The following is a 26,655-nucleotide window of genomic DNA, read 5'->3' as shown; positions in this document are numbered from 1 at the left end:
TGGTAATGTGTATTACATGCACAAAGTGTTATTGTAAATTCTGATACTACTTCTAAGCTTTGCAGTTTAGTAAATTACCTAAAACTGTTCTGGCTAAACAAAGACCACTGAGGAGCAACTGCAATTAATGTGTCACAAACTGTAGTACTGGTTAACAACTTGGGAATTGCTGTGACCTGATGCTGGGGCGCGCAGTCTAACCGTGCCAGGGGTTTTCTGCCAGTGACCCCACCAATCGGTATATGGGCTTCTGCAGCGCCCAGCACGTCGGTCTCGGCCCCCTGGTCAGGTTTCACTTGTGAGTTGGTATTAGTAGAAGAATATGGTACTAATACTAGTAATAATAATATGGTAATAATACTAGTAGAAGAATATGGAAGTGTGGTCATAGCAACAGGTGGTCAAAGTCCAAAGTCAGGCCGGGTCAAAACACAGAGGGCGTAAAAGTAGTCAGGAACAGGCTAAGGTCGGTAACAATATCAAGAGTACAATATTGATACAAGTGACCCTGGAGCAGGGTGAACCTATACTCTGGCAGGGAAAGCCTGCCAGAGATTTCCTTTTATAATTTGTCAACCTCTGAAGATGTCTGCCAATTTCCTGTACTGCCCCTTTAAATCATTTACAGTGCGGCACGAGTGCCCTTAGGGAGACGCGTGCCGTGAGTCCGGCGCTGCACGGAGACTCCTGCCGCCAAGAGCCTGCCACTGCCCAGAGCCACCTGCAGCCACCGGGGACACACGCCATCTAGACCTCCAGTGTACCCGGACCCAGTAAGAAACTTCCGTGGTCCAGGGGGACTGTGACATAATGTCTATGTAATGGTGATTTAAACTGTATTATGTGTTGCCAGAGAAACTAAAGTTGCATGCACACCTAGCAGTCCCAGCAGCCACCGATATCATTGTCTGCGTAGAGCCTGCGCGTTGCTGGCAGGATGCAGTCACAATCCTGGCGGTCAAAATCCAGATGCCGAAATCCCGGCACTTTGTCTCTCTGTGGGTGTCCATAACACCCATAGAGGGAGAATAAATTAGTGTGCCGAGCGTAGCGAGGCACCCGGCCCGCTGCATGGCGAGCGCAGCGAGCCCGCAAGGGGGGGCGATCCACGTCCCCCCCCTTGTCAGGATTTCGGCGGTCGGGATTCCAGCGTCAGAATTTTGACCGCCGGTATTCCGACGACCAGGATTACATACCAATCCCCTGCTGGCACCCCTATTTGCATACACATTTGCTAATACTAACAAGCGGCAGCACAGGGGGGGAAGCGAGGGCCAGGCTGCATTCTGCTGCATGGCCCTCGGTAACGACCCACTCCCTCATCTGCACAGACAACGCAGTGAGTCATTAATGACCCGCGGGAGCGTGCATTACCCATTGGTGGGACCATACTCACTGTGTGATATACTGAGTGATATCCCTCAAACAAGCTAAAATTAGTGATATGGCTCATTTTATCACCCATTGTGTACGGGGCGTTACTGCCTGCTAACACCATCAACCAAAGTATCAGACTCCCTCATATGGGTGTCACTTTATGCATTATTAACTGCTCTACTGTATGTGTTATTAAAAACAAGATTAGTTACAAAACGAGATCTGTTAAGTGGCAATTCATGAACATATTTCGAAGGCTTCTGTCCTTCTATCTAATTATGCATTGCTAACTGCTCTATCTATATGCAAATCCCGAACCACCAAAAGGTTTGGCAGTCTGTCCAAATGCGAGTAGCTCTGACACTTCCACTAATCTGTGACTGAGACAGGCTGACCGAGACCATCGATGTTGTCACACCAACTCCCTTAGAACGGTTGGCCAAGCCTGCGTTTTCCAACGTCTCCCAGAAAACGTTGGGTTACCATCCCCAAAACCACCTTCCTGTCAGTTAACCTCCGGCAGCTTTGCTTGTATGATCCATATGCATTTTGTTTCACTGATCAGCCTCACGCATGCACAATGTGAACGGTACGCAAGTTCAGTCATTCGATAACCGCTCAATTTGCAAAATGCTCTAATTAGAATCAGGGTCATTAATGGCCAGCACTTTCCCAAGTGATTTCTGACCCCATGTGTCTCCATTGCAAAAGCACCTTTGTGCGTACACTGTGTAACGCATGAGCCATAGGGGTTTCTAGGGGCTTTCAGTGACAGAAATCACTACGTAAACATTGGCATCGCTTTCTGCTCTGAATCATGCCCTCGGCCTGTTCTATGTGTCTGTTTATAAAATGGCTGTACACAGTATTGTTGTACCTGAACAACTGCGTGAATATTATTTTTACATGTGGTATCACAAACTGTTGTATAATAAATAGAATGATTCTGTATTTTCCCCCCACATTTTAGCTCCTGTGAAATTAGCTTTAGCTTTCGAAGCAAGGTCTTGGAGCGTGCTATTGTGCAGATACATACATAAGGAATACAATGCAAAACTGAAGGACAATTCTCAATTTATATCTGAATATTTAAAACGATTATCCCACCCTATTGATGACCTGGACGACTGTCAGTATTTAATGGAGGCTTTGACCGCTATTAGAGAAAATGAGATTGACATCGACTTGACTATAGGACTAGTCGAAGTGAGAATATTTTTTTATTACAGTCGAATATTTTAATTAGTCATAGGGGGGTATTCAATGTCGGGGCATGACTGTCGGGCTGGCCCAACAGCCATGCCCCTGTCCCGTTCTCGGTCTGCTCAACCGAGATTTTGCAGGCGATAAGGAGGCGTGGCTGCAAGAAGTGGCCGGGAATTGGTGAGCTGCAGCCGGGAGCTTGTCAATTCCTGGCTGTTCTCCGGAGAACGAGCCCGACTGCTTGTGAATTCGGGCTCGTTCTGCTGAGATCCCCTGTTCAATGCTGTCAAGGAAGATAACATTGAATAGGGCCCCGCATGCATTTCCCCCATTGGGAGATGGCTGCGGGAGATTGAATACCCCGCCTTAGTCTACTTGTCTGTAAATAGATCTACACACCTGCTTCATTGTCATACCTTCTGTTATAGGAAGCATATGCAATTCTAAATAGATGTGAAGTTAGATTATCAAGAGAAGAATCAGAAATCGCAGATACACTGAGATATTCTTTTACCAAACTACAATCCAAAGCAGTAAGTGTGTTGTGTTTATATAAACAGCTAATTGGATCAAATAAATATCTGAATAAACGAAATAAGAACTAGCCATTTAAAACTATTTGTATTTTTGCGTCATACATTAGACTAGACATTAGTGCATTCTATGCACTGCTAAAGACATGTGCGAGATGGTACACAGACGACGATCTGTCATGGTGGGAGGGACGCATGGAGGAGGAAATCTTAGATTTTGCAGCATAAGGGATGAGATCCTGCCTAAAGATGTCTGGCTTTAAGGGCTGTACCTAGAATCTCCTCGATACCGATAGCTAGACATATCATTCCACAGAGGGCGTTGTTGTCACTGCAGCAGAGATGTTTAGTGCTTTCCCCTTTTTTTCAAAAACTTTTATTGACAGGTTTGAAATTCAAAAGCACGCACTGTGCACAGTACATTAAATCCGAAACACAATAGCAAAACCTGAGACATGCAGTGACATCTACAGTATATATTGTGTACATTTGCATAAAAAAAAATATTAGATGTATGAAAACATAAATTGTGTGGTGTGGTTTGTTCTTATAATTGCTAATGAAATATGTGATACTTTCCCTCCGTTAAAAACTAAAACAGAGCCCCTGCATTAAGCGTTTCCATGTTATACCATTTTGTAGATTGAAAACATTTTTCGTAAGGCTTCTTTGACCAATGTTGATAAAATCTTATCATATGGAAGCCATATATGAAAATGTTTTCTTTCTCTGTCGTAGTTTTAGTCCAATCCATGGAAATCAAGTGCGAGATTCTAGGGTGGAGTAGCAACATGGGGACTGGGTCTGGGGATTTCCATCGAGAAAGAATGTGGCTGCAGCCAACTTATTACGTGACATATGATTCCCTCTAGTTAAGTTACTGAAGGAGAGTTTCGGGTAAATGCCCAAGTTATATTTATTTAAAACGTAATATGTAGATCCTTATTGATATATTTGTAACGCTTGCCATATAGTTTGTACTTTCGTACAAGACCACAGGCAAATACTAAGTCTGCTTCTGGAGAACCGCATTTGTAGCAGTCTGTGGTTGGGGCCCCTCCAACAATAAACTTCAGTTTGGGAGTATAGTAAGACCAATGTAAAAATGTTCTGGTTCATCTCTGTATAAGAGGGCGATACTAATTGTTCATATAGTTTCATAATAGCATCTAAAATAAGTTTCAACGTGAGGTCAGGAAATTCTGCCCTCCACTTCAACAAACCCACAGTGCTTTTCCTTTTAACCACTTTGTGAATGCACAAAAAAAGGGAGTAGTTAGCCTAGAGACCTGGTTTATCACCTGCACTCCAATCACAGCACATACAGTAGCTTTTAATGTTTCAGTAACGCTATTTGCTACCTCCTCAGCTAAACAATATGTGACATCATTGCATTGACCAGAAGAGGACAGTCCCTCTATCGGGCTACATGCACTTTTGGATTTATGTAATCTCAATCGAATAAACAAAACTGTTCTAGATTCAGTTGGTACTATAAAAAGATGATTGCAAGATGATACAAGGTGATTACATAAGGAAAACCAGGATTTCCCCAAGTTAAAATTAAGTAAAAAGTTACAAATAATTATAAAAATATTAATTAAAAGAAATAATTGCAATGTAAAACAGTGAAAAATAGCTTATATTTATTGTCTTATCAGTACCAATTTGAAATTGTATGGTAATTGCACCTAATTTTCTCCATAAAATGGGCTAAAAATATTTTTTATTTCTCTTTGAAGACAGGTTTATTTTTCAGTTTAGAACAATAAAAAATATTAGTTCCAACAAATGTACTTGTCGCAAAGAGTAAGAAATCATTTTGCTTGATTAATAACAGCAGTACTGTCTGTTCTCTTTACCTCCAAGGTTTCGGTCCAAGACGAGCTTATTCGTGCCCAACCCCAATTTAAAAAGAATCTCTTAGAGTCTGTAGCCATTTTTCAGAAGGATTTGGCAGCATTTGACCATGAATATGAGATGGTAAGCTTGTCCATCCTCATTTACTTTTTATGCTGTAAGTACTGTATTACGACTCCAAGGAGCATAGTGCTACTTTTGTTATAATGGTAGATTTTGGGCCACAGTGAGCACCCTACTCATTCGCTGCTGATTGCAGGATTGTGTACGGGTTAGAGGAGTAGACTGAGAGGAAAAAGAACTTACTTTTCCATAGTCTCTTAGACTTCTTTGCTATTTCACAGATTGCCCTCATCTCCATCTCACTGTTCACTCTATTTACACTGACATCATAGCGTCCTCTCTCATTATCTGCTACTTCCCATCTATTGGTATGTCCTATTGGTGTAAAACCTAACAGGCATCAGTGGAATTGTGACATGGTGTTCAGGCCGTACAGTAAGCCCTAACCAGGTTTGCAGGTTTATTGCGGAACATTAGTCACAGCAGTAATAGGTACAGGGGTGGTAGAACCATGTAGTAGGGATTACAAATCCTCACATGAGAAGTTAGTTGCTGCCTGTCCGTGCAGCAATGCAACACTCAACACTGTGACCTGTGGTCTTTCCCGTCAGGTACAGTATCTTGGTAAAGGTAAAACAGAAGGGCTGGTGTTGTGAACAATCACTTTATATGAAACTTCAATGCAAGTACAGTAATATGAAGTATAAATGTCACACATTTATAACTTTGTATGCAGAGATTTGCTGCTATTATAATTAGGATAGTCACCTAATAAATTGCTACGGGTGTAATGTGGACAAAAAGGGAACTGTGTAAAGGTGTGCACATAGACAAGGCTTAAGATAGTGTGCAATATAAAATCTATAAAAATGTACTAACATACAAGTCTATAAAAATGAATACATTCATAACTATACCACATACATATGGATGTAAAGCACACACATCATAGTGTGCAGCAGTAAGTCGGCATTGGCTGGATCACTGAGGGGTAGATTTATTATAGCGGCACTAAGCGTGCCGCTATAACACTCCCTGCTTCGCCTCATTAGCGAGGCGAAGCTGAAGGGGACACTGTCAAGATCTTCTAAGATCTTGCCGCCGAAGCGGGGGAGCGCTAACTCCCCCCTCCGGCGATGTCCCCTCCAGCTGACAGCGCGTCAGTTAACATTGACGCGCTGTCTCCTTCCCCCGACCGGCTGGACTGCGCGGGATCTTGCTACTCACGCGAGATCTCAGCACCAACAGCACGGACAGCGCTGTCCCTGCTGTAGGTATAGAGCATCGCCGCCTGCAGCTGTCGAAGTCTATAGCTGCAGGCGGCGGAACGGTCAGCGGTGCTGACCGTTCATAAATCAGGCAGGAGGCAGGGGCGCAGCACGAAATATCGTAGCTGCGCTATGCCTCCTGCCCCACAGCGCCGCCGATAAAGTACCCGGCCAGCAGGTGTGATGATCAGGGGAAGCGCTATCCCCTGCCTTAAGGCACGGGGATAGCGCATATTCCCCTGATCACCATATAATAAATCGGTACTTGTGTAGTTTCACGGAGCCTTGCGGGGCTCGCTTCGCTCGCCCACGCTGCGGGCTCGGTGGCTCACTACGCTCGCCACGCTATTTAAAATCAACTCCATGCAACATGGATAGTGGAGATATGAACTATCCATGTTGGCATGGAGTTAAGTTACTTTTTTTGACATATTTCGTGGCGAGCGTACACCCGGAAGTAGCACGGCGACAAGTACCAATAAATCTCCCCCTGTGTAACATATGCACTCATTGGTACCTAGCAATACAATGAATGGGATGTCACTGTTTCCCTGTGTATAGTTCAAAAGAGTGCGGATATTTAGGTACCAACTGGGGCAGACGATTGTGTGCAGTCTCTAAAGGTTGGATAACGATCGAATGGCAATCCAGCCAATTCTCTGAGTTACACCCTATGAAGTATGTGGCATATTTATGAATTTATTCAGTTTTTAATGTTTTTACACTTAATGTTTAATACAGTTTATATGATTTATATTACACAGATGTATATCAGGTCCCACAGAGCTTTGATTGTGGCCCTCTGCTTTTCTCTCCGTACATCATTTATGTTTGTTGTCCTCACTCATTCTGACTATCTTACCACTACATCAAGTGTGACCATCTGTTGTGTCTACTCTGCTACAGTCTTTCTGCTACAATCCAGCTGCTGCATACGATAGGTTGTCTCACAATCTATTGTATGCACCTAAACTGCCTGAAAACTGCCACTCAAATGACGCCGGTCGTATGAGCCATCGAACGACTGATTGCATATGCTTAAATGCTTGGGTACAATCTCGTTCTGACCTTATTATTTTCTGCTCCCCCAGGAGCACATCCATCCCTTAGGGAGACAGGGGGAAATGGTACTGCTGTTTCCACCTTCTGCTTCTATCACTGTTATCGCCATCTTTTGTGCATTGCTAGAACAATATCACTAAAGAAGCAAACGATATTCTCATATCTCATCATCTATCTTCCTGACTGTTGCAGCATTCCTATAATTAGATTTACCCCATCTTTTATCCCTGCTTCAATCCATCTACAATGCTGCTGCAAGAATGTTGTTCACTGCTGAAATCTCTAGTTCCCTACATTGGCCTTCCACATAATTCAGCATCCAGTTATTCACTGTCTGTCACCTACAAAGCTTCCAGCATTACACCAACTCATACATATAATAATAAGTGCCTGCACAAATACACACAACACCTGTGAGTGAATGAAGTAATACAAGCAGAATAATCACTCGTCTATAAGGTCTGGGTCAGTTCGGGAAGCCCCGGGGTTCGTCAGTATACTTCTTATGAACGAACTTACAATATAAAGACGTAAACAATAGCAGCTATCAGATCCCATGTGGCCAAAACTGCAACAGAGATGGCGCCACTCCAGGTCCCCACAATGTGGCATAGAGTGAGGGCAGCAATCCGTGTCACTGTAGAGTCCATCTGCATCGAGCAGCCATACCAGGGAAACGGCACGTGCTGGGCCACACTTGGCATGACTTGCCTTAGTCCTTCGTCAGAAACGTGTGATGAAGGACTAAGGCAAGTCCAAAATATGTTACGTTGGCCCAGAAGTGCAACCAATCGGATTCAGCCTTTCATTTTTTAAGATACAGTAGACAAATTATAGACATAATCTGATTGGTTGCTATGGGCGACATTGCCTCTTTTCATTTTTAGAAGCTTTAGTAAAGTTAACCCTAAAGGTCACACTTTTTAATCTGCTTTTTACCTAAACTTTTCCTCCTTTATAAATGTATTCAAGTGACACAGACTTGGTCAGCGCTACTCAGGTGTCATATGGCGGCCTTAGCAGCTCACTGTTGTAAGAGATGTCCCGCCCTATTGTAAACAGGGTAGTGCTTTCCTAGCACGGCGCCCATGATCTAGATCGTATGTGTGGGGCTGATATCTCAAGCATCTCATGCATCTTATGTGTTTGTGCGGCATAAGATGCATGAGAAAATGCAAACGACGCGATAGACGAGATTGACGAGATTTTTACATTGCAAGCATCTCATGCATCTTATGTGTTTGTGCGGCATAAGATGCATGAGATGATGCAATCGACGCGATAGACGAGATTGACGAGATTTTTACATTGCAAGCATCTCATGCATCTTATGTGTTTGTGCGGCATAAGATGCATGAGATGATGCAATCGACGCAATCGACGAGATTTTTACATTGGAATCAATGTAAAAAGGCCCCAAAACCCCAATTTTAATGGATAGTGGGGGTATGAAAAGGTCAGAGGAAGCGTACCGCCGCCCCTCGCGGGCTCGACGCGCTCGCCGCGCTTCGGGTTGGCGTTGATAGTGCTGGTGGCGTTAACAATGGTTATTGGGGGCTCACGATTTTTTATCTCATGGATCTCATGCATCTTATGGATGCATAAGATCCATGAGATTAAAAAATCGGGTCCATCGCATTGATTGTATGCCTTAAGTACCTTAAACTTAAGGCATACAATCAATGAGACGGGCGCCATGCTAGGAAAGCAGTACCGTAAACAGTAATCCAAAAATATATCCGAGTGCTCAAGGATACGTAATATGATATGGAATGATGTGGGGATGTGTTCTCTAATGTTACGTCACCTTTGGCTATACAGTATGTTGTAATGATTATCCAGTTATTTAGAAATCTGCAAGCAAAAACTGTAGACAGGATGTTCATTAAGTCATCGTCCCATTACATCCAATTAAATTAAAATGTCTGTAGGTAGGGTGTTCTCATCAATGCTATGTCCCAAGTGTTGCTTGAGTATAGACTCCATACAGCCTCTCCATAAAGGCTAGACGAAATATCAGAGTGTTAAGTAAGTGAAAGTAGCTGCTCAGTGGTAGAAGTGTTCAAAGAGTGAAAGTGTTACATAGATAAAAACAAACACAGAGTGATATCATTGTAAAACAGAGGTTCCCCAAAGCGACCCAAACAGAGCAATCCAAGGCGCCCTACGCCCCACCAGTTCACCCCAAATCTCACTTGCTGTATAATTAGAAAGGCCTAAGGATCTTCTGCTTTGCTGTGAAAACTCATGCTACAGTAGTTCCCATTTGTCAATGTATGTTTTAGAAGTAGGGACCTAAAACTATTATAGGCAATGTAGCAGGAACTTCTATTCCAATGGTAGATGCTAATGATAGTTTTCTCTGAGCAGTAGCTGGCCACCTTCCGACCACAGCTGTCAGTACATTGCTAGTCTCCAGAACACTTCCTCTGCTAGATACGTGCGGTTCTCACTTGGTGGTTGGTAGGTGCACTAGTTTCTGCACAGGCTTTTCCCAATTGTTTAACAAATACCTAAATTATGTATCTCGCCACCTTTCCTGCTGTAAGCGCAAATGTATTATGTGCCCATGTTTAAGGTATGGCATGCAGTTATTTTGTACACATTCTATTTTGCTGATTCTTATATATTGTCTTAAATCTGCCTTTACTATAGGAAGGACCAATGGTTCCAGATATTCCAGCCCGTGAAGCTAGTGCTAGAGTACACATCTTCCTGGTAAACATAGTTACATACATATATACTCGAGTATAAGCCTACTTTTTCAGAACATTTCTCTATCATTCTTATGGGATACAGGGAGTCGTTCATAACGATGGGGAAAAGAGCTTATCCGAAGGAGACAGGCACATATAAAAATTTATACAGGGTGTACTGGCTCCTCCCCTCTGCTCCCCTCCCTCTAGCTTCAGTTTGAGAACTGTGCCTCAGGAGAAGCACGCATCAGGAAGAGCTCCAGAGAGTTTTTCTTCTGTTTTATTTTCTTTATTATTTTGGGGCTGCTGTTTGGACTTAACAGCAGCCCTGCGTCGTGGGAGACTAGGGGAAGGGTTCAGCTGCTGGCCACTTCAAGGTACCGAGCTGTCCCTGCCACAGGACCACCGTCCTGAGTGGGTGATGTTACCGCGGGCATTGCGCTGCAGCGCGCACACCCCTGGCACGCCGCACACCCCTAGTCCAGTCTGAAGACGTCAGTGGTGAGTATTACCCCGGGGTCCCCCGCCGTGGGGTCCCCGGGTTATTGTGCGGCAAAATGGCGGCGGTATGGCGGTGCCCTGCACAGGGACCGCGTAACCCCCTGCCTACACTGAGACAGGGTACAGTTCCTGTTTTGTCCAGGGCAGTTACCAAAGAGGATTTGGACATTCCCCAATGTCAGTCTCAGTATAAAACGCAGGTAAGCTCCGGCGCCATTACGCTGGGCGGAGCTTACCCAGAGTGAGACCAGCTCTGTGAGGGCGCCAAAACCTGCTTCCTGCTTCTTCCCTGGCTGCTGGAAACGCCATTATACTGCTCCAGACACTCCTCAGCGGTGTGGATCAGAGGGAATCTGCTTGCAGAGACAGCTTCAGGTTTTCAGCGCTTGTGTACTTGTGCACTTGCCTGCTTACACTGTAAAGTACTGTTATTGATTACTGTACTGTATTACCAGCTCTTCTAATCGGAGAGCTAAGGTTATCAGGTGTATTGGTCTCCTCCATTATCCTCTGTACACCACCCCACTGGCTTGGTTAAGCTGTACAGATCAGATAAGGCTACACATAGTATTTATCTGGTTATTTCACACTGCATATCCACTGTGTGTGCGCGCTGTGTGAGGGGAGACTGTTTGTTTGTCACAATGGTGAGGAAACTTACATGTATGGTGTGCAGTGATAAGTTTGTGCCAGCATCTTCATCACAGGTTACTTGTGAGTCATGCATGTCCCCTCAAAGTACTGGGGTCCCCCCACAACTAACTGGGCAGCAAAGTAGCACACAGGACAGCTCACAGGAGCCAGCCTGGGCTACAGGTATAAAAACCATGCTTGAAACTGTAACTACACAGTTAACTGCTACTGCAGCACAGACCCAGAGAGTACAAAGGGAGCTGGCTGTCCTTTCTGCCAGAGTGGATGTGATTACTCCCACCCCTGGGGATACTCGTAAGAGAAAGACCCCCTCTCAAACCCCTGATTCCGGGGCTGACGATGGGGATGATGGTGATGATATGGATGATGCAGACGCAGGTGATGACGAGCCTGATGCTTCACAGTCACTACTGCGGGGCACAGAGCCATTGATTATGGCAATCAGGGAGGTGTTGGACCTTCCCTTAGCTGAATCCACAGCAGGTGATACCTTCTTTGCTACTCAGAAAAGGCAACAGGTAGTTTTCCCTGAGCAGGCTGACCTGGAAAGTACATTCAAGTCAGCGTGGAATAACCCAGAAATGAGGTTTAAAGTGGCTAAAAGGTTTAAGTCCACGTTTCCCTTCGATCCTGAGGGACGTAAGGTGTGGGAGGAGCCACCAGAGGTTGATTCTTCTGTGTCTCGCTTAGCCAAAAAGATGGTACTCCCAGTACCAGGGTCGTCTTCACTTAAAGACACCACGGACAGAAAGGTTGAAAACACTTTGAAGTCCATTTTTACTGCTAGTGGCGCGTGTCAGCGTCCTGTATTAGCTAGTTGCTATATGGCCAAGTCCATATACACGTGGGCCTCCCAGATACAGGAAGGTCTTCTGGGCGACATGACAGTTGCACAGGTGTCTGAAAAATTACACCATATTCAGGACACTGCTAAAGTTCTGTGTGAAGCGCAGAAGGAGTTAGGAGCCATTAACGGCCGTAACTCAGCCATGGCAGTGTCAGGGCGCAGATCCCTCTGGCTCCGGCAGTGGGCAGCTGACGCTGACTCCAAAAGGAGTGTAGAAAACCTCCCCTTCACAGGTGGCAGGTTATTTGGCAGTGATTTAGACGAATTAATCTCTAAAGCCACGGCGGGAAAGTCCACTTTCCTGCCATCCACTCCACAGGCGCCGAAGCGTCCTTTTCAGGCTCACTCCCAGCAGCAGTCCTTTCGGGCTAGTAAATTCCGCCCTAAAGCAAGGGGTGGTTCAAACGCTGCAAGAGGCTCCCGTGGTAAATTCAGGAAGCCTTCCGCTTCGGTCACCGCAGAGCGGCCATCTGGGGCAGCTGCAGGGAAACCCGCAGCATGACGGTGGGGCTCCACCATTAGCTCCGGCAGAGGTGGGAGCCAGACTGGCGTTCTTCGGCCAGGTTTGGGAAGCCTCGTGCCTCAATTCTTGGGTACAGGCTCTTATTACGCACGGCTACAAGCTGGAGTTTGCAGTTCAGCCACCTCAGAGGTTCTTCAAATCAGGCCTCCCAGCGTCCCCAGAGGACCAAGTGGTGTTGCAGCAAGCAATCCAAAAGCTGGTGCAGGCCAAGGTTATAACCCGGGTCCCGCCCCTAGAGAGGGGGCAGGGTTATTACTCAAACCTATTTGTAGTTCCGAAACCGGACGGGTCAGTGCGCCCAATTCTGAACTTAAAATCCCTGAATCCCTTCTTGAAAGTAACCAAATTCAAGATGGAGTCCTTGCGGGCCGTGATAGCGGCACTGGAGGAGGGGGAGTTCTTGGCGTCCCTAGATGTGAAGGACGCCTACCTTCACATCCCAATATGGCCCCCTCATCAGAAATATCTGAGGTTTGCGCTGCTAAACGAGCATTATCAGTTTCGCGCACTGCCATTCGGCTTGTCCTCAGCCCCGCGCATATTCACCAAGGTGATGGCGGAGATGATGGTGGTTTTAAGAAAAAAGGGTATCTGTGTGATACCATACTTGGACGACCTGTTAGTAAAGGCGCGGTCGCCACAGGAACTACAGACAGCTCTACAAGTTACCATACAGACCCTGTCGGGCCATGGTTGGCTCCTGAATCTGGCAAAGTCTTCTCTGATCCCTTCACAGAGACTCCAGTTCCTGGGCATGGTGATGGACACAGCTCTCATGAGAGTGTCCCTGCCACAGGACAAGGTGTTGGACATCCAGCGGCTGGTCACAGACTTGCTAAGGACCCCCCAGGTGACAGTACACCAGTGCATTGTCCTATTGGGAAAGATGGTCGCCTCTTTCGAGGCTCTCCAATTCGGGAGGTTTCACAGCAGGATTTTCCAGCTCGATCTCCTAGGGAAGTGGTCCGGTTCACACCACCAGATGCACCGGCGCATTGCGTTGTCATCTCGGACCAGACTGTCACTACAGTGGTGGCTCCACACGCCCAACCTGCTGGCAGGGCGTCGGATTGGCATCCAGGATTGGGTCTTAGTCACCACGGATGCAAGCCTCACGGGATGGGGGGCAGTGACCATGGGTCAGTCCTTTCAGGGCAAGTGGACCCTATGGGAAACACGCCTCCATATCAACAGCCTGGAGTTACGTGCTGTGTATTACGCACTTCTGAAGGCGGGCCCTCTCCTCAGCGGTCAGGCGGTCCGTATACAATCAGACAACGCCACCACTGTGGCATTCCTGAACAGACAGGGCGGGACCAAGAGCAGGCCCTGTATGAGGGAAGCATCGAAGATCCTGTCCTGGGCAGAGAGTCATTGCCAAGCGCTCTCGGCCATTTTCATACCCGGGGTGGACAACTGGGAAGCAGACTTCCTCAGTCGCCACGAGCTCCACCCCGGGGAATGGAGTCTACACCACCAGGTATTCAATTCTCTGGTGGCTCGGTGGGGGACCCCACTGGTAGACTTGATGGCATCAAGAAACAACTGGAAAGTATCCAGGTACTTCTCGAGGGCAAGAGACCCTCAGGCAGAAGGAGTGGACGCCCTCTCCATACCGTGGACGTTCAACAGCCTGGTCTATGTCTTCCCACCGATTCCCCTAGTGGCTCGGGTGCTAAGGAAGATAAGAAGAGAAGGAACCGAGGTGATTCTGGTGGCCCCAGACTGGCCACGAAGAACGTGGTACCCGGAACTTCTAAGTCTGCAAAGGGACTCGTGGCGCCTACCTCTGCAAAGAGACCTGCTCATGCAAGGACCGTGCGTCTTCCAGGCCTTGGAACAGCTGCGTTTGACGGCCTGGAAGTTGAACGGCAGATCCTGACTCAGAAGGGGTTTCACACTTCGGTCATCAGAACTATGACAAGTGCAAGGAAACCGGTAACAGCTGCACATTACCACCACATCTGGAAAAGATATGTGGGTTGGTGCGAACAGGGAAAGTTTTCTCCATCAGAATTCAGACTTGAAAGATTTCTTAGCTTTCTTCAAGCTGGTCTGGATCTCGGCCTACGCCTAGGCTCTTTGAAGGTGCAGGTATCTGCGTTATCAGTTTTCTTCCAGAGGAAACTGGCTAATATTCCTGAAGTGCAGACATTTCTGCAAGGAGTATTGCATATACAACCTCCTTTTGTGGCCCCTACTCCACCGTGGGACTTGGATGTTGTGCTGCAGTTCCTTAAATCCTCCTGGTTTGAGCCCTTGGAGGAAATTGACCTGAAATATTTAACCTGGAAGACAGTGGTCTTACTGGCCCTAGCTTCGGCTAGGAGGGTCTCGGAACTAGGGGCATTGACTTGCAAGAGTCCTTATTTGATATTCTTTGAGGACAGGGCAGAATTACGCACTAACCCGCGTTTTCTGCCCAAAGTGGTGTCTGCGTTCCATGTGAACCAGCCAATTGTGGTTCCTGCTGGTGGGCCTCATTCTGAGGTGCCGACGTCCTTGGACGTAGTAAGGATTCTCCGTGTCTACATCAGGAGAACAGCAAGGATTCGTAAAACTGAGGGACTTTTCGTCCTTTATGATGCCCAAAAGATTGGACGTCCTGCTTCCAAGCAGTCTATTGCACGATGGATATGTGCAACCATTAAACAGGCTTATGCGGTAGCAAAGCTGCCTATGCCTGTTGGGGTGAAAGCTCACTCTACTCGTTCCGTGGGGACATCCTGGGCGGCTGCCCGAGGAGTTTCGGCCTTACAATTGTGTAGAGCAGCCACATGGTCTGGCCAACACACTTTTGTCAAATTTTATAAGTTTGATGCTCTGGCCACTGAGGATACTCAGTTTGGGCAAGCGGTGCTGCGGCAATAGGTTCCGCACAATCCCGCCCGTTCTGATATCTTTGGTATATCCCCATCGTTATGAACGACTCCCTGTATCCCATAAGAATGATAGAGAAAATAGGATTTTAATACCTACCGGTAAATCCTTTTCTCGAAGTTCTTATGGGATACAGGGCACCCGCCTCTGTGCGGAGGTTTGCCTTGCTCACTTTGTGAGATATGGACCAATTCTGGGTCCTTCTGCTACCCTTCTTGTTCCTGGCGGACATAGGGTGTAGGTTACCTAGGTAACTTAATCTTACATAGTGTACCTTAAAGGTCCACGAGTGTAAATTGTCACTTAGGTGATAATTCTATGCATTGTTCCAGTTGGAACACAGTTCAAAATAGTTGTCATGTCGACATGTTCTTAGGCCCTTAGACTTCCCAGGTTATGGGGTTGCTAATGTGGTCTGTTATGTTGAATGTTGGGTGTGCTGGATGAATCTCACCACGGTAAATATACACATATTCCTCTCATATTGTTCTTCTCCTTCGGCACAGTTCACTTAACTGAAGCTAGAGGGAGGGGAGCAGAGGGGAGGAGCCAGTACACCCTGTATAAATTTTTATATGTGCCTGTCTCCTTCGGATAAGCTCTTTTCCCCATCGTTATGAACGACTCCCTGTATCCCATAAGAACTTCGAGAAAAGGATTTACCGGTAGGTATTAAAATCCTATTTTTTTATGCTGAAAAAGCCCCCCTCGGCTTATACTCGAGTGAGGGTCCCACTTGAGTCCATAAGTTTTCCCAGTATTTTGTTGTAAAATTAGGTCCCTCGGCTTATATTCGGGTCGACTTATACTCGAGTATATACGGTAATTGAAAAAAACCTTGTTAACCTGTTAAACCTAAAGTTAAATAGTCAGCTCTGTTTTATAATAAACACCTAGCACAACTGATTGACCTGCTACTATTAGGTTAAACTAGAAGTTACAGATTATGATTTGCAGATTTTTTAAATTGCCCTTTCTGCTTAATATACAGATACTGTATGTACTCATGCATCTTCGCTGCGGTCACACCCAGCAGGCTGTCTTGGTTTCTTTCTTTGCGGCTTTTTTGACCAAAAAATGCATCTTGGTTACAACATATGACTAGGATGCACAAAGAGACTCTGCTGTTTAATGAGTTTGCGTCTTCTGCTCTTTGTAATTTAGTTAGGTAAATAATAGCAGTCTTTATACTGGCAGGGGGTATAGAGGGCAGCATAATCAAAGCCCCCATCTAGCTAGGCCTCTATACTCCAAGGTTCCCAGTGACCTCCAATGGGTACAAGAATTTTGTTTAATTTTAAAAGTATTGTTTCACCTTTTTATTCCTTCCCAATACCTTTCACCGTCTCTGAAGGAGGTGCACTGGTATGTTGGTCTGTACTTATTATCCTACCTTGTCTAACAATACCAACAGTTCTAATGGCTCCCAATAATAAACAATGACTTCCTTAGTCACAGTACACATATATGCCATTACTGATATAAAATGGCAATGATGCAGCAGGAAACCCTGTGCAGGTAATCTTCAGGGCCATAGAAAGGTTCGCTGGGCACAGGTACTGAGTGCAGGGGCATGGGGGATCACCATCTGCCTCCCAGCCGGGGGCTGATTTTCAGAGAGGGGCTGTACTGATATATTTTTTTTTTTACATGGCTCCGGCAGCTGCACCATCTTCCCAGTGTTATTCGGGAAGGTGAATCCTTACTCTAGGACAGTGGGCTAGCTTTCTGTCATGGAGATGAACAGAATATGATGGCTTTTAATTAAATATACAGTAACTTATTGTCATACAGATTGTGTTTGCCCTGTCCAAAATTTCAAAATCTGGAATACAGTATTTAGAAATACCCAGAGCCGGCCTTATGCATAGGCAAACTAGGCAATTGCCTAGGGCATTTGTAATGCCTAGGGGCACCAGCAGCTTCTGCTGTTTAAAATGATATGCAGCATGCCTATATTCTGTGTGTGAGTGAGGCTGTATCTGCATTGCAGTGTTAGCGGCTGTGCGAGTGCTGTCTGCGGGTGGGTTGGTTGTGCAGGAAGCGGTCATCTATTAGAATGAACTTAGGTCTACAGTCATTAGGTCGACCCCACTAGGTCGACTGTCAGGAATGTCAACCTGACTTAAGGTCGAATTTGCATAAAGGTCGACATGAGGAAGGTCGAATGGTCATAAGGTCGACATGGGGTTTTTCACTGTTTTTTGAGCCGACATGTGACGACAGGCGGTATTTCATGCCCTACCATCCACTAGGGTGTGGAGGAGGTTATTAAAGCTGTGTCGAGCGAAGCAAGCCACCGTGCCCGAAGCATTGCGAGCGAAGTGAGCGATGCGAGGGTCCGATTCTCATTGCCAACTGTGTCCATGTCGACGGTGTCGACATTCGGATAAAAAAACAGTGAAAAACCCATGTCGACCTTATGACCAGTCTACCTCCCTCATGTCGACCTTTATGCAAATTCGACCTTAAGTCATGTCGACCTTGGCCCATGTCGACCTTAAATCAGGTCGACCTTACTGCCAGTCGACCTAGTGGGGTCGACCTAATGACTGTAGACCTAAGTTCATTCTGACAGATGTACCGATTCCGTTGTGCAATAGTGTTCGGCATACTGTATGTGTAAGAGGCATTATGTGTGTCATGTATAAATGCTTTAATAATGTGCAACATATGTGTATTGGGCATTATGTGTGTCATTATGTGTATGAAGGGCATGAATAAAGGTTGGCATAATGTTTAAGGGGCATTATGGTTATAAGGACATTAATAATGTGTGTCATGTGCAAGGGGCATTACTGTGTGGTATTATCAGGGGTACCGAGAGAAAGGGGTAGGGGGTACAAATTACCCAGGCCAAAGTCTGAAGGAAGGGCCCAGTGGGGGCCCCGGGCCCCCTCCCCTTAAGTGACAACAGCAGCTGCAGCTCTTCTCCTGTGCCCAGCACACACTGCTTTGTGCTGGGTTGCAGTGTGGCCATGCAGGTGCTCTAAATACAATATTTTCTCAGGGTATAATGTGAATAATGTGAGTAATGTAGGTAATAAGGTAAAGTGGTACTATTGTGTGATGTAGCATGAATAAAGGACGCTATCGCATGATATAATGTGAATAAAGTTGCACTACTGTGTGGAATAATTTGAATTGGGGGTACTATTGTGTGGCCGTGCCCCTTCGAAGCAAGAACACACCCCTGTTTCTATTTAAAATATTGCGGGTAGGAGCACCAAAATGATGACTGCTATGATGAAGGTTGATGGTACTGGGAAAGGGAAGCAGGGTCAGAGGCGGAACTAGTGGTGGTGCTAGGGGGCACCAGCCAAAATCTTGCCTAGGGCGTCATTTAGGCTAGGGCCGGCTCTGGAAATACCTAATTTTTTTAAACACAACTGAGATAGTGAGACCTTTGCTTTCTGAAGGTTCGGTGAACACAAACTGTGTTTCATGTACAAAATGATTACAGTATTGTAGAAAATGACCTTTTATACTTCCAATACCAAGAACTTTGAATTTATATTATTGTATGCTAGACCCAAGTTTGTATTTATTGAATAGTAATAGCACGTGGCTCAGGCATTTACACCTCATCTGTGGAACTGTGTTTTGATAACATTACTACAGGTAAAATGTGATGCCCTGTGGAGGAAATGCATCAGTTACTCTGCGGGAGAACAGCTCCTGGGCTTACCTGTGGCAGGTTATGAAATTGTACATAAGAGAAGGTAATGCAGAGTCTTTTTTTTTTTTCAATATATAAAAATGTGTCAAAAATAAGAATCAATTCAACTGTTAAATGTATAGGTTTAGAAAGAATACAATATTTTGTCCATACGATGTGATGGCAGCCTGAAGATCTCACATGCTGCACTATATATATATCACGTCACCAGGCTTCAATATACCCATTTACTAGCCTAAAAATGGCAGCTGGACAACCCCAGCATGGGGCCACCCTGTAATAATGATAGGACTTAGTATACATATTGCCATAAGTATACTCTGTATTGATGCCAATTACTCTATGGGGCACATTTTGGGTATGCAATACAACCTGGGCATGATATTAGTGCCCAGAATTGCCTTGCACTATGTGAACAGCGGTAACCTTTTCATGTACTGACTAATATATTTGTTTCACCAGAAATAGGGATTTTTGTACATTTATAAATGAGTCCTTTTACAATTACAGGGACTGACTTTGTAGCCACGTGTGGGGGCATCAAGCTGACAGACTGGCAGACCATAATCAGTATGGGACATTTATATTGTGTAATTATTTTGTCATTTCTTATGTAGGAAGGAATTAGGCCTGTTACAGAAACTGTATGTATTATATGATGAAGTGATGAATAAAATCAGCGGATACTATGATATTCTATGGACAGATATTGATATAGAAAAGATTAGCACAGCGTTGCAGGATTTTCACAACAGGTATGTGTGTTGGGTAACCTCTTACATATTCATCTTCTGTCTGTGTAATAAAATTTTGCTAAAAACATTATTTTATTTTTTATTAATTTATTATGCGCTTTGTATATCTGTTAGGTGTGTTTAGAAATGTTTCAGTCTATGAGAGGTTACAATCGTCTACTTCTGTTAAAGCCCAATGCATGTGGAAATGTTTTAACCTATTTCTTAATGTATTGTGATGAATGCCAGATTTCAACGGTGCTTCATTCTTTTTATATGGCTTCATTGGACTGCATTGGATAGTAAGATGATTTGTAAACTGATTTTTTTTCCTGGCTTAAGGTTTAATATAATTCACTGTAAATATTTGTAATATTAAAAGTCAATGTTGGAAAAGGTGCAAATACTAGAGGAAAAATGTGTACATTTTGATTGAGTATAAATGAATACAATAAACACATATCAAAGTCTTTACACTGTGTAGTTAATTAGGGTGAAGGGGTTCCTTTGATAAGACTAAGGGGGGGGGGGTATTCAATCTCGAGGTCACGGCGGTCGAGCTGTCCTGTTCTCGGTCAGCTCGACCGAGAACATGCAGGCAGGATTCAATGTCCCACCTGCAGCAGGACGAGAAGGGGGCGTGGCCGCGAGTTGAGAGGAGAGCTGCAGCCGGCAGCTCATCACTTTCAGGCCGTTCTCGGCAGAACAAGCCCGACAGCTTGTGAAGCCGGGCTCGTTCTCCCGAGATACCCTGCTCAATGCTGTCGGGGAAGACAGCATTGAATAGGGCCCGGCTCAATGCTGTCAGGGAAGACAGCATTGAATAGGGCCTGGTCACCGGTGATTGAATACCCCCTATGTGTGTGTACACACGGTTCAACTTTAGCACATCGCTGGCAATATGGTCGCTGAGCGACCATATTTCCAGTGATTTCTATTTGCTATGGGCGATAAATTCCCTGGTGCGTGCTCCCACGTTCAGCCCCCTAATGGTCGCTGGTGGCAGGAACAGGCAAGTACACTCCTGCATTCCCAGCGTTTTTATGGAGATGCCTATAAACGTCAGTCCGAACGCCTCAGCAAGTGTGATACTGAATCAGTTTGTTTGGGAGCAACACAACACCATTATCGAGTTTAATGTGTATTTCCTGTTGATACCAAATATATTTGATATGCAGTATTCATTTTAAACATGAGTAAAAAAAAAAAGTGGTATTTAATCTTTTTGTTTTAAAAGATGCATTAGACTTCCAAAAGGGCTAAAGTGCTGGGCAGCATTCCTAGACCTTCAGAAACAACTAGATGACTTTGGTGACGTCTGCCTTTTATTAACAATGATGAAAAATAAATCCATGAAGAAAAGACACTGGGATCGTTTGGCTGATGTTACCGGACACAAATTGGATTTTGAATCTGAATTGATTTATTTGCATAATATTATGGAAGTGCCAATTCTCAAATATAAAGATCAGGTTGAAGTAAGTGTTCTGCTTTTACTGTGCAAATATAGCACTACTTAATTTACTGTACGGCAGTATCAAGGTCTTAGTGGCTCCAACGATATGATATCATTATGTAATGTCTGTATTATGCTCTTGTACGTTAGCTATGTGTGTTCTCTAGTCAGCATTGGTCTAATAGGGCATAGAATGTTTGCCGTCCTGTTCAGCTACAGCAGGACACTTATTCACTGCTGGACAAGTTTCCTTACCTGCAGCTGCCGGTATTGTTTACCCACAAGGGTAAGTCTGCATCTACCCAGTCTAGAGGCAATCCACAGAGGTTCCGTCCAATCACCACAAAGCCACTTAATCCCATATAGATGGAGCTGCTTACGTCTTGCCGATCACCAGCCCGCGCCGGTGAAAACGGCCATGAATTCGACAATCTGTGAGCGTTTCCTACAAAACAGATCCGTCTCTAAAAAAAAAGTCAGATCTGACAACCTTCAATGCTGTCAATGGCAGCATTGAATAGGTAAATGCCGATATTTCCCCTGTCGGTAAATAGCAACACTGATTGAATACCCCCCCAAATATTTATGATAACTGGGGATGAGTTTTGTGTCAGTGTCATTTTGTCCTTTTTTTATTCTAATTTCAATTACTTTACTTTTCTGGCTGGTTTGTTATTAGACGCAGTTTTTTTTGGTAGCCTATGCATTAGCAATCTGTGGCATATCACAAACTCATAGTAATGATATCCCTGGGAATTGCTAAATATCTCTCTTACTTCCTGAGAAATGCTGTGACAACAACGTCCTCTCTGACGTGTAATGGGAAATCATTTTTAACTCTTTGTCTTGAACTAATGATGCAGGATATTTACAGATCATCTATTAAAGAGATGGACATCGAAGGACAACTGTCCCAGGTGATAGATGTTTGGAATCACCAGTTTCTACGTTTTTCTGAGTTTAAAGGCAGAGGAGACCTACTGATAAACAGGACTGATGCTGAAGCCATGATAACTATGACGGAGGACAGCCTGGTGGTTCTAGGATTATTATTTAATAACTGGTAATATACTGTACACTGTACAAACATGCAGTAGTTGTTTCATTTTACCATGTTGTAAGGATATATTTCCCAAGTACACACACACACACACACACACACACACACACACACACACACACACACACATAGTAGAAAATGGAAGGAAAGAAGCGTTTCATGGTGCATTAAAAGGAGTTTAATAAAGCAGACTATAAAATCAACGGTACATAACAATAGAGCCTCATACCAAATATAAGACCTCTGTGGGCTGGTTACCACACAGTTTAAATATCATACAAACACAGGCAAAGCTGCTCACATGAACCATCAATGGACCCGCCGGATCTCTTACTGCACACCACCACGCTGGATTGCTGGACGGGGAACGGAGAGCCACAGTCGGGAAACACGACTGGAGGGCAGGAATGGGAGCGACACCATCAAGAGGGTATGGGAGCAGGGGGGTACACTTATAAGGTGTCTGATTGGACAGTCTGGGTGACATTAATGGGATGAGATATTTTGAATTTTGCGATTTTTAATCAAAACATTTCTGAATTCTCACATTTTCCCGAAATCGACAACTTAATAGGATGCGAATTGCGATAAAAATCGCACTTTCTGACACAAAATCGCACATTGTGACCTGTCGATTTTTCATCACACTTCAGTTTGCATCCAAGATGTTTTCCCGTTAAAAAGTGTCCAACTCGCAAATTTAAGGGGGATGTGAATTTTGGAAAACGTTATCAAAAATCGCAAAAACAGATAGTCTCATTTCAACATGGCGAGTTTGACAGAACCATGGACAGACAAGTGCGATCTGTGCATGGTTGTGTCAAAATAAATGTGTAAAAGTTAAAAATGAAAAATAAAACTGGCGTGGGGTCCCCCTCCTGAGCATATCCAGCCCCGGGCTTAAAGAACCAGTCCTGGTTATAGAAAATCAAGGGTCAAAATACTGTACCCAGGATTTCTAAAACTAGCGTTCCTGGTTCCAAAAATACGGGGGACTAAACAGCCAACAGAGTAAAGCCAAAGCCAGGGAAAACTTTTTACATAAGTTCCCTTGGCCAAAGCATTAACCTTTGGTTAGTCAGCCCAGGCAGGTACCCTGGAGGAGTGGGGTTCCCCCCTCCATAGTGACCCCTGCCGAGGCTGAAGCCCAGGGCTGATAAATGGTAAAAAATAGATGAAACTATTGTATAATGTTGTGGAACTACAAGTCCCAGCAAGCCTGCCCTGAATGCTGGGACTTGGAGGACTACAAGTCCCAGCATGCGGGCCATGAAAGGGCCCGCTGGGTCTTGTAGTTCCACAATATTAGAAATAGTAAAATGAAACACACACATGAACAGTATAGATTTATTACATACTAGCTGACCCGCCCGGCGTTGCCCGGGAAAACCTTGGGGTTTTTTTATTTCCAAAATTGCTGAAAAATGTAATCTTACAGTATGCTGTGCCAAAGAGCTAAGATTGTAATTTGTTGTAGATTTCACCATAATGTTAGAATGTGTTTGCATTGATACTCAATGACGGCAATGAATTCAGGTGTGGTGGTGTTGTTTGAAACACAACGATCCTGAGTTGATAACTTGTATGTGTTGATGAATTCTACATCCACTCCTGAGATTTAGCACCTATGACATAGCCTCCAACATCTGAGGGTCAGAAATCGGTACAAAATCAGAAAGGGATGTGGCCACACCTCCATTTCTATACTTTCAATGGTACAGTTTCTAGGATGTGTAAATACAGGTGCTGAGTGCATGGAGACCGGGGTGGGCGTTACTTACCGCGCCATAATTAATAAAAAATTCAAGGCTCCCTGCCACTCCCGCTCCCCTCACCAATCCAGCCTGCAGCAGTCTCTGAGGTCTGGAGATCTGTAAAGCACATGCACCGGTCATCTCTACCAGTGGGGCAGCCCCTGAGTGTGGGAGCATGTCCGCAGGCCTGGCCACATGACGTCCTAACGCGACGCAGGCTACCCGCACAACACTGCAATGCACCACTGGGAATGGGTGCAATGGGCCAAATTCTTCCCTACACCCGCCGGGCCAATCCACCGATCCAGCCATCGCAATCATCAATGGGTGCATTGATAAGGTTTGGAGTGTAAGAAGTTGAAGAATAAGACTGAGATAAAGATTTTCGGTACTTATGTAGTATCTGGGCTGCCGATTTTTTGATTGTATGCCTTAAGTTAAGGCATACAATCAGATGCGATGCGATATCGCATAGCATCGCATTGCATCGCATGCGACCATCGGATGCGATGACCCGATTTTTCCATAGGAATCAATGTTAAAATGGACTGAGTCCATTTTAACATGGAATTCAATGGGAAAAAGGGGTCCTTTTCATACCCCTACTATCCAAGTGGGCATGGAGTTGGATATAAACCTGTGGCGAGCGTAGCGAGCCACCGAGCCCGAAGCGTGGCGAGCGAAGCGAGCCCCGCGAGGGGACGGTATTCTGTGTCCCCTCGCGGGGCTCGCTACGCTCGCCACGCTTCGGGTTCGGTGGCTCGCTACGCTCGCCACAGGTTTATATCCAACTCCATGCCCACTTGGATAGTAGGGGTATGAAAAGGACCCCTTTTTCCCATTGAATTCCATGTTAAAATGGACTCAGTCCATTTTAACATTGATTCCTATGGAAAAATCGGGTCATCGCATCGCATCGCATCCGATGGTCGCATGCGATGCGATGCGATGTACCCGATTTAGAAATCGGCAGCCCAGATACTACATAAGTACCAGATTTTCCATGTTAAAGTGTACAATTTACTCAATAAATCATGAAAAGATATAAGTGTACATAGAAGTACAATCAAGAAATGAAAGTAGGATTAAAAAATAAGTTCTGATTCAAACTCATAATTGTTTGGATGGGGGTGGGTTGTGAAACAAATCTATAGGTGGAGGGGGATATGGATATTGTGGGCATAATTGGTGTTTGGTACACCTACAGGGGCTACTCATTTGATGAGATTTTCACTACAGTGTCATGGTCACAGTGTCACCATAAGGGGATTCCCAATTCGGGTCCAGGTGGTCTTTTAGGAACCCTATACAATCCCGTAGGTCTCTTCTCCTTGAGCCTACGGTCTCCCTTAATAATAGTCAATCACTGAGGGAGACCATAGGCTTTAGGAGAAGAGACCAACGGGATTGTAAAGGGGTCCCTAAAAGACCACCTGAACCCCAATTGGATTTCCCCCTACGGTGACACTGTAGTGAAAATTTCTCATCAACTGGGGACCCCCTGTAGGTGTACCAAACACCAATTATGCCCACAATATCCATACCCCCCTCCACTTATAGATTTGTTTGGCAACCCACCCCATCCAAACAATTATCAGTTTGAATTAGAATTTTATTTCTTGGTTGTACTTCTATGTACATATATTTTTTTCACGATTTATTGAGTAAATTGTACACTTTAACGTGGCAAATCTTCATCTCAGTATTATTCTTCTTCAAATTCTTCAAATTCTTACACTCATAACATTCAAACGAATACATGCAGCGCTCATGCCCATCGACCAAACATTATCTATGAACCAAAAGAGTCTGGGACACCCTCAAGGCAGAGCAGTGCCTAACATACAACTGACAGGGTGAGTGCAGTGTACCCACTTTGTATTGATCAAGGGGTGCATTGGCCAGGACAAAGATTTCTCAGTGCAACTGGCTGGGGAGCGCAGTGACAGGCTGGAGGACTGGAGAGACGGATATGCGGAAAAAAGAAAAAACGGTACATTAGGTACAGTTTTTATTTGCTGGTACAGACTGTTAAATAAACGTCAATTTTTTATGTGTTCTGTGTGTTGTACTGTTTTTGTGTGTGTGAAAAACAATACTGTGTACTGTTTTTGTGTGTGTGATGTAGTGTATGTGGTTGTGTGTGTTGCATGTATCTGTCCAATGCGTAAGTGTGTGAGGTGTGCTTTGTATATACAGTATGTGTATGTTGTGTCTTGGTGTATATGTGCAATGTTTAAGTGTGTGTTTTGTGTATGTTGTACTGTTTTTTGGGTGTGTATGGTGAATGTGGGTGTGTGTTGTGTTGTTAGAGGTATGTTATGTGTGTGTGCTGTGTGTATCTGCCCTATGTGTAAGTGCGTAAGGTGTGCTACGTATAAATGTGTGTGCCGTGTGTGTCTGTGCAATGTTTAAGTGTGTGTGATCTGTGTATTGTACTATTTTTGGCTGTTTGTTTTAGTGAATGTGGGTGTGTGTTGTGTTGTTAGAGGTATGTTATGTGTG

At 44.8% G+C, this 26,655-nt stretch overlaps 1 protein-coding gene across 9 annotated transcripts in view; it reads left to right on the top strand.

The window, feature by feature from the left end:
* DNAH8 (dynein axonemal heavy chain 8) overlaps window positions 1-26,655 on the top strand; it is a 358,983-nt gene that overhangs the window by 153,179 nt on the left and 179,149 nt on the right. For 8 of the 9 annotated variants that reach the window (XR_014471558.1, XR_014471559.1, XM_083175420.1 and 5 more), the window contains 8 exons: window positions 2,348-2,583; window positions 3,009-3,113; window positions 4,983-5,096; window positions 10,022-10,084; window positions 19,089-19,189; window positions 19,764-19,901; window positions 21,118-21,358; window positions 22,200-22,399. Coding sequence is in view for 7 of the 9 variants with exons in the window: in XM_083175420.1 (XP_083031546.1) it covers window positions 2,348-2,583; window positions 3,009-3,113; window positions 4,983-5,096; window positions 10,022-10,084; window positions 19,089-19,189; window positions 19,764-19,901; window positions 21,118-21,358; window positions 22,200-22,399 (1,198 nt within the window). In the remaining 2 variants the exon portion in view is untranslated. The remainder of the gene's footprint in view (window positions 1-2,347; window positions 2,584-3,008; window positions 3,114-4,982; window positions 5,097-10,021; window positions 10,085-19,088; window positions 19,190-19,763; window positions 19,902-21,117; window positions 21,359-22,199; window positions 22,400-26,655) is intronic. The other variant, XM_083175418.1, reaches the window with a different exon arrangement.

Source organism: Crinia signifera, chromosome 3, assembly GCF_055691185.1.
Source record: "Crinia signifera chromosome 3, ASM5569118v1, whole genome shotgun sequence".
Taxonomy (NCBI): domain Eukaryota; kingdom Metazoa; phylum Chordata; class Amphibia; order Anura; family Myobatrachidae; genus Crinia; species Crinia signifera.
This window is presented reverse-complemented; position numbering and strand designations above follow the sequence as displayed.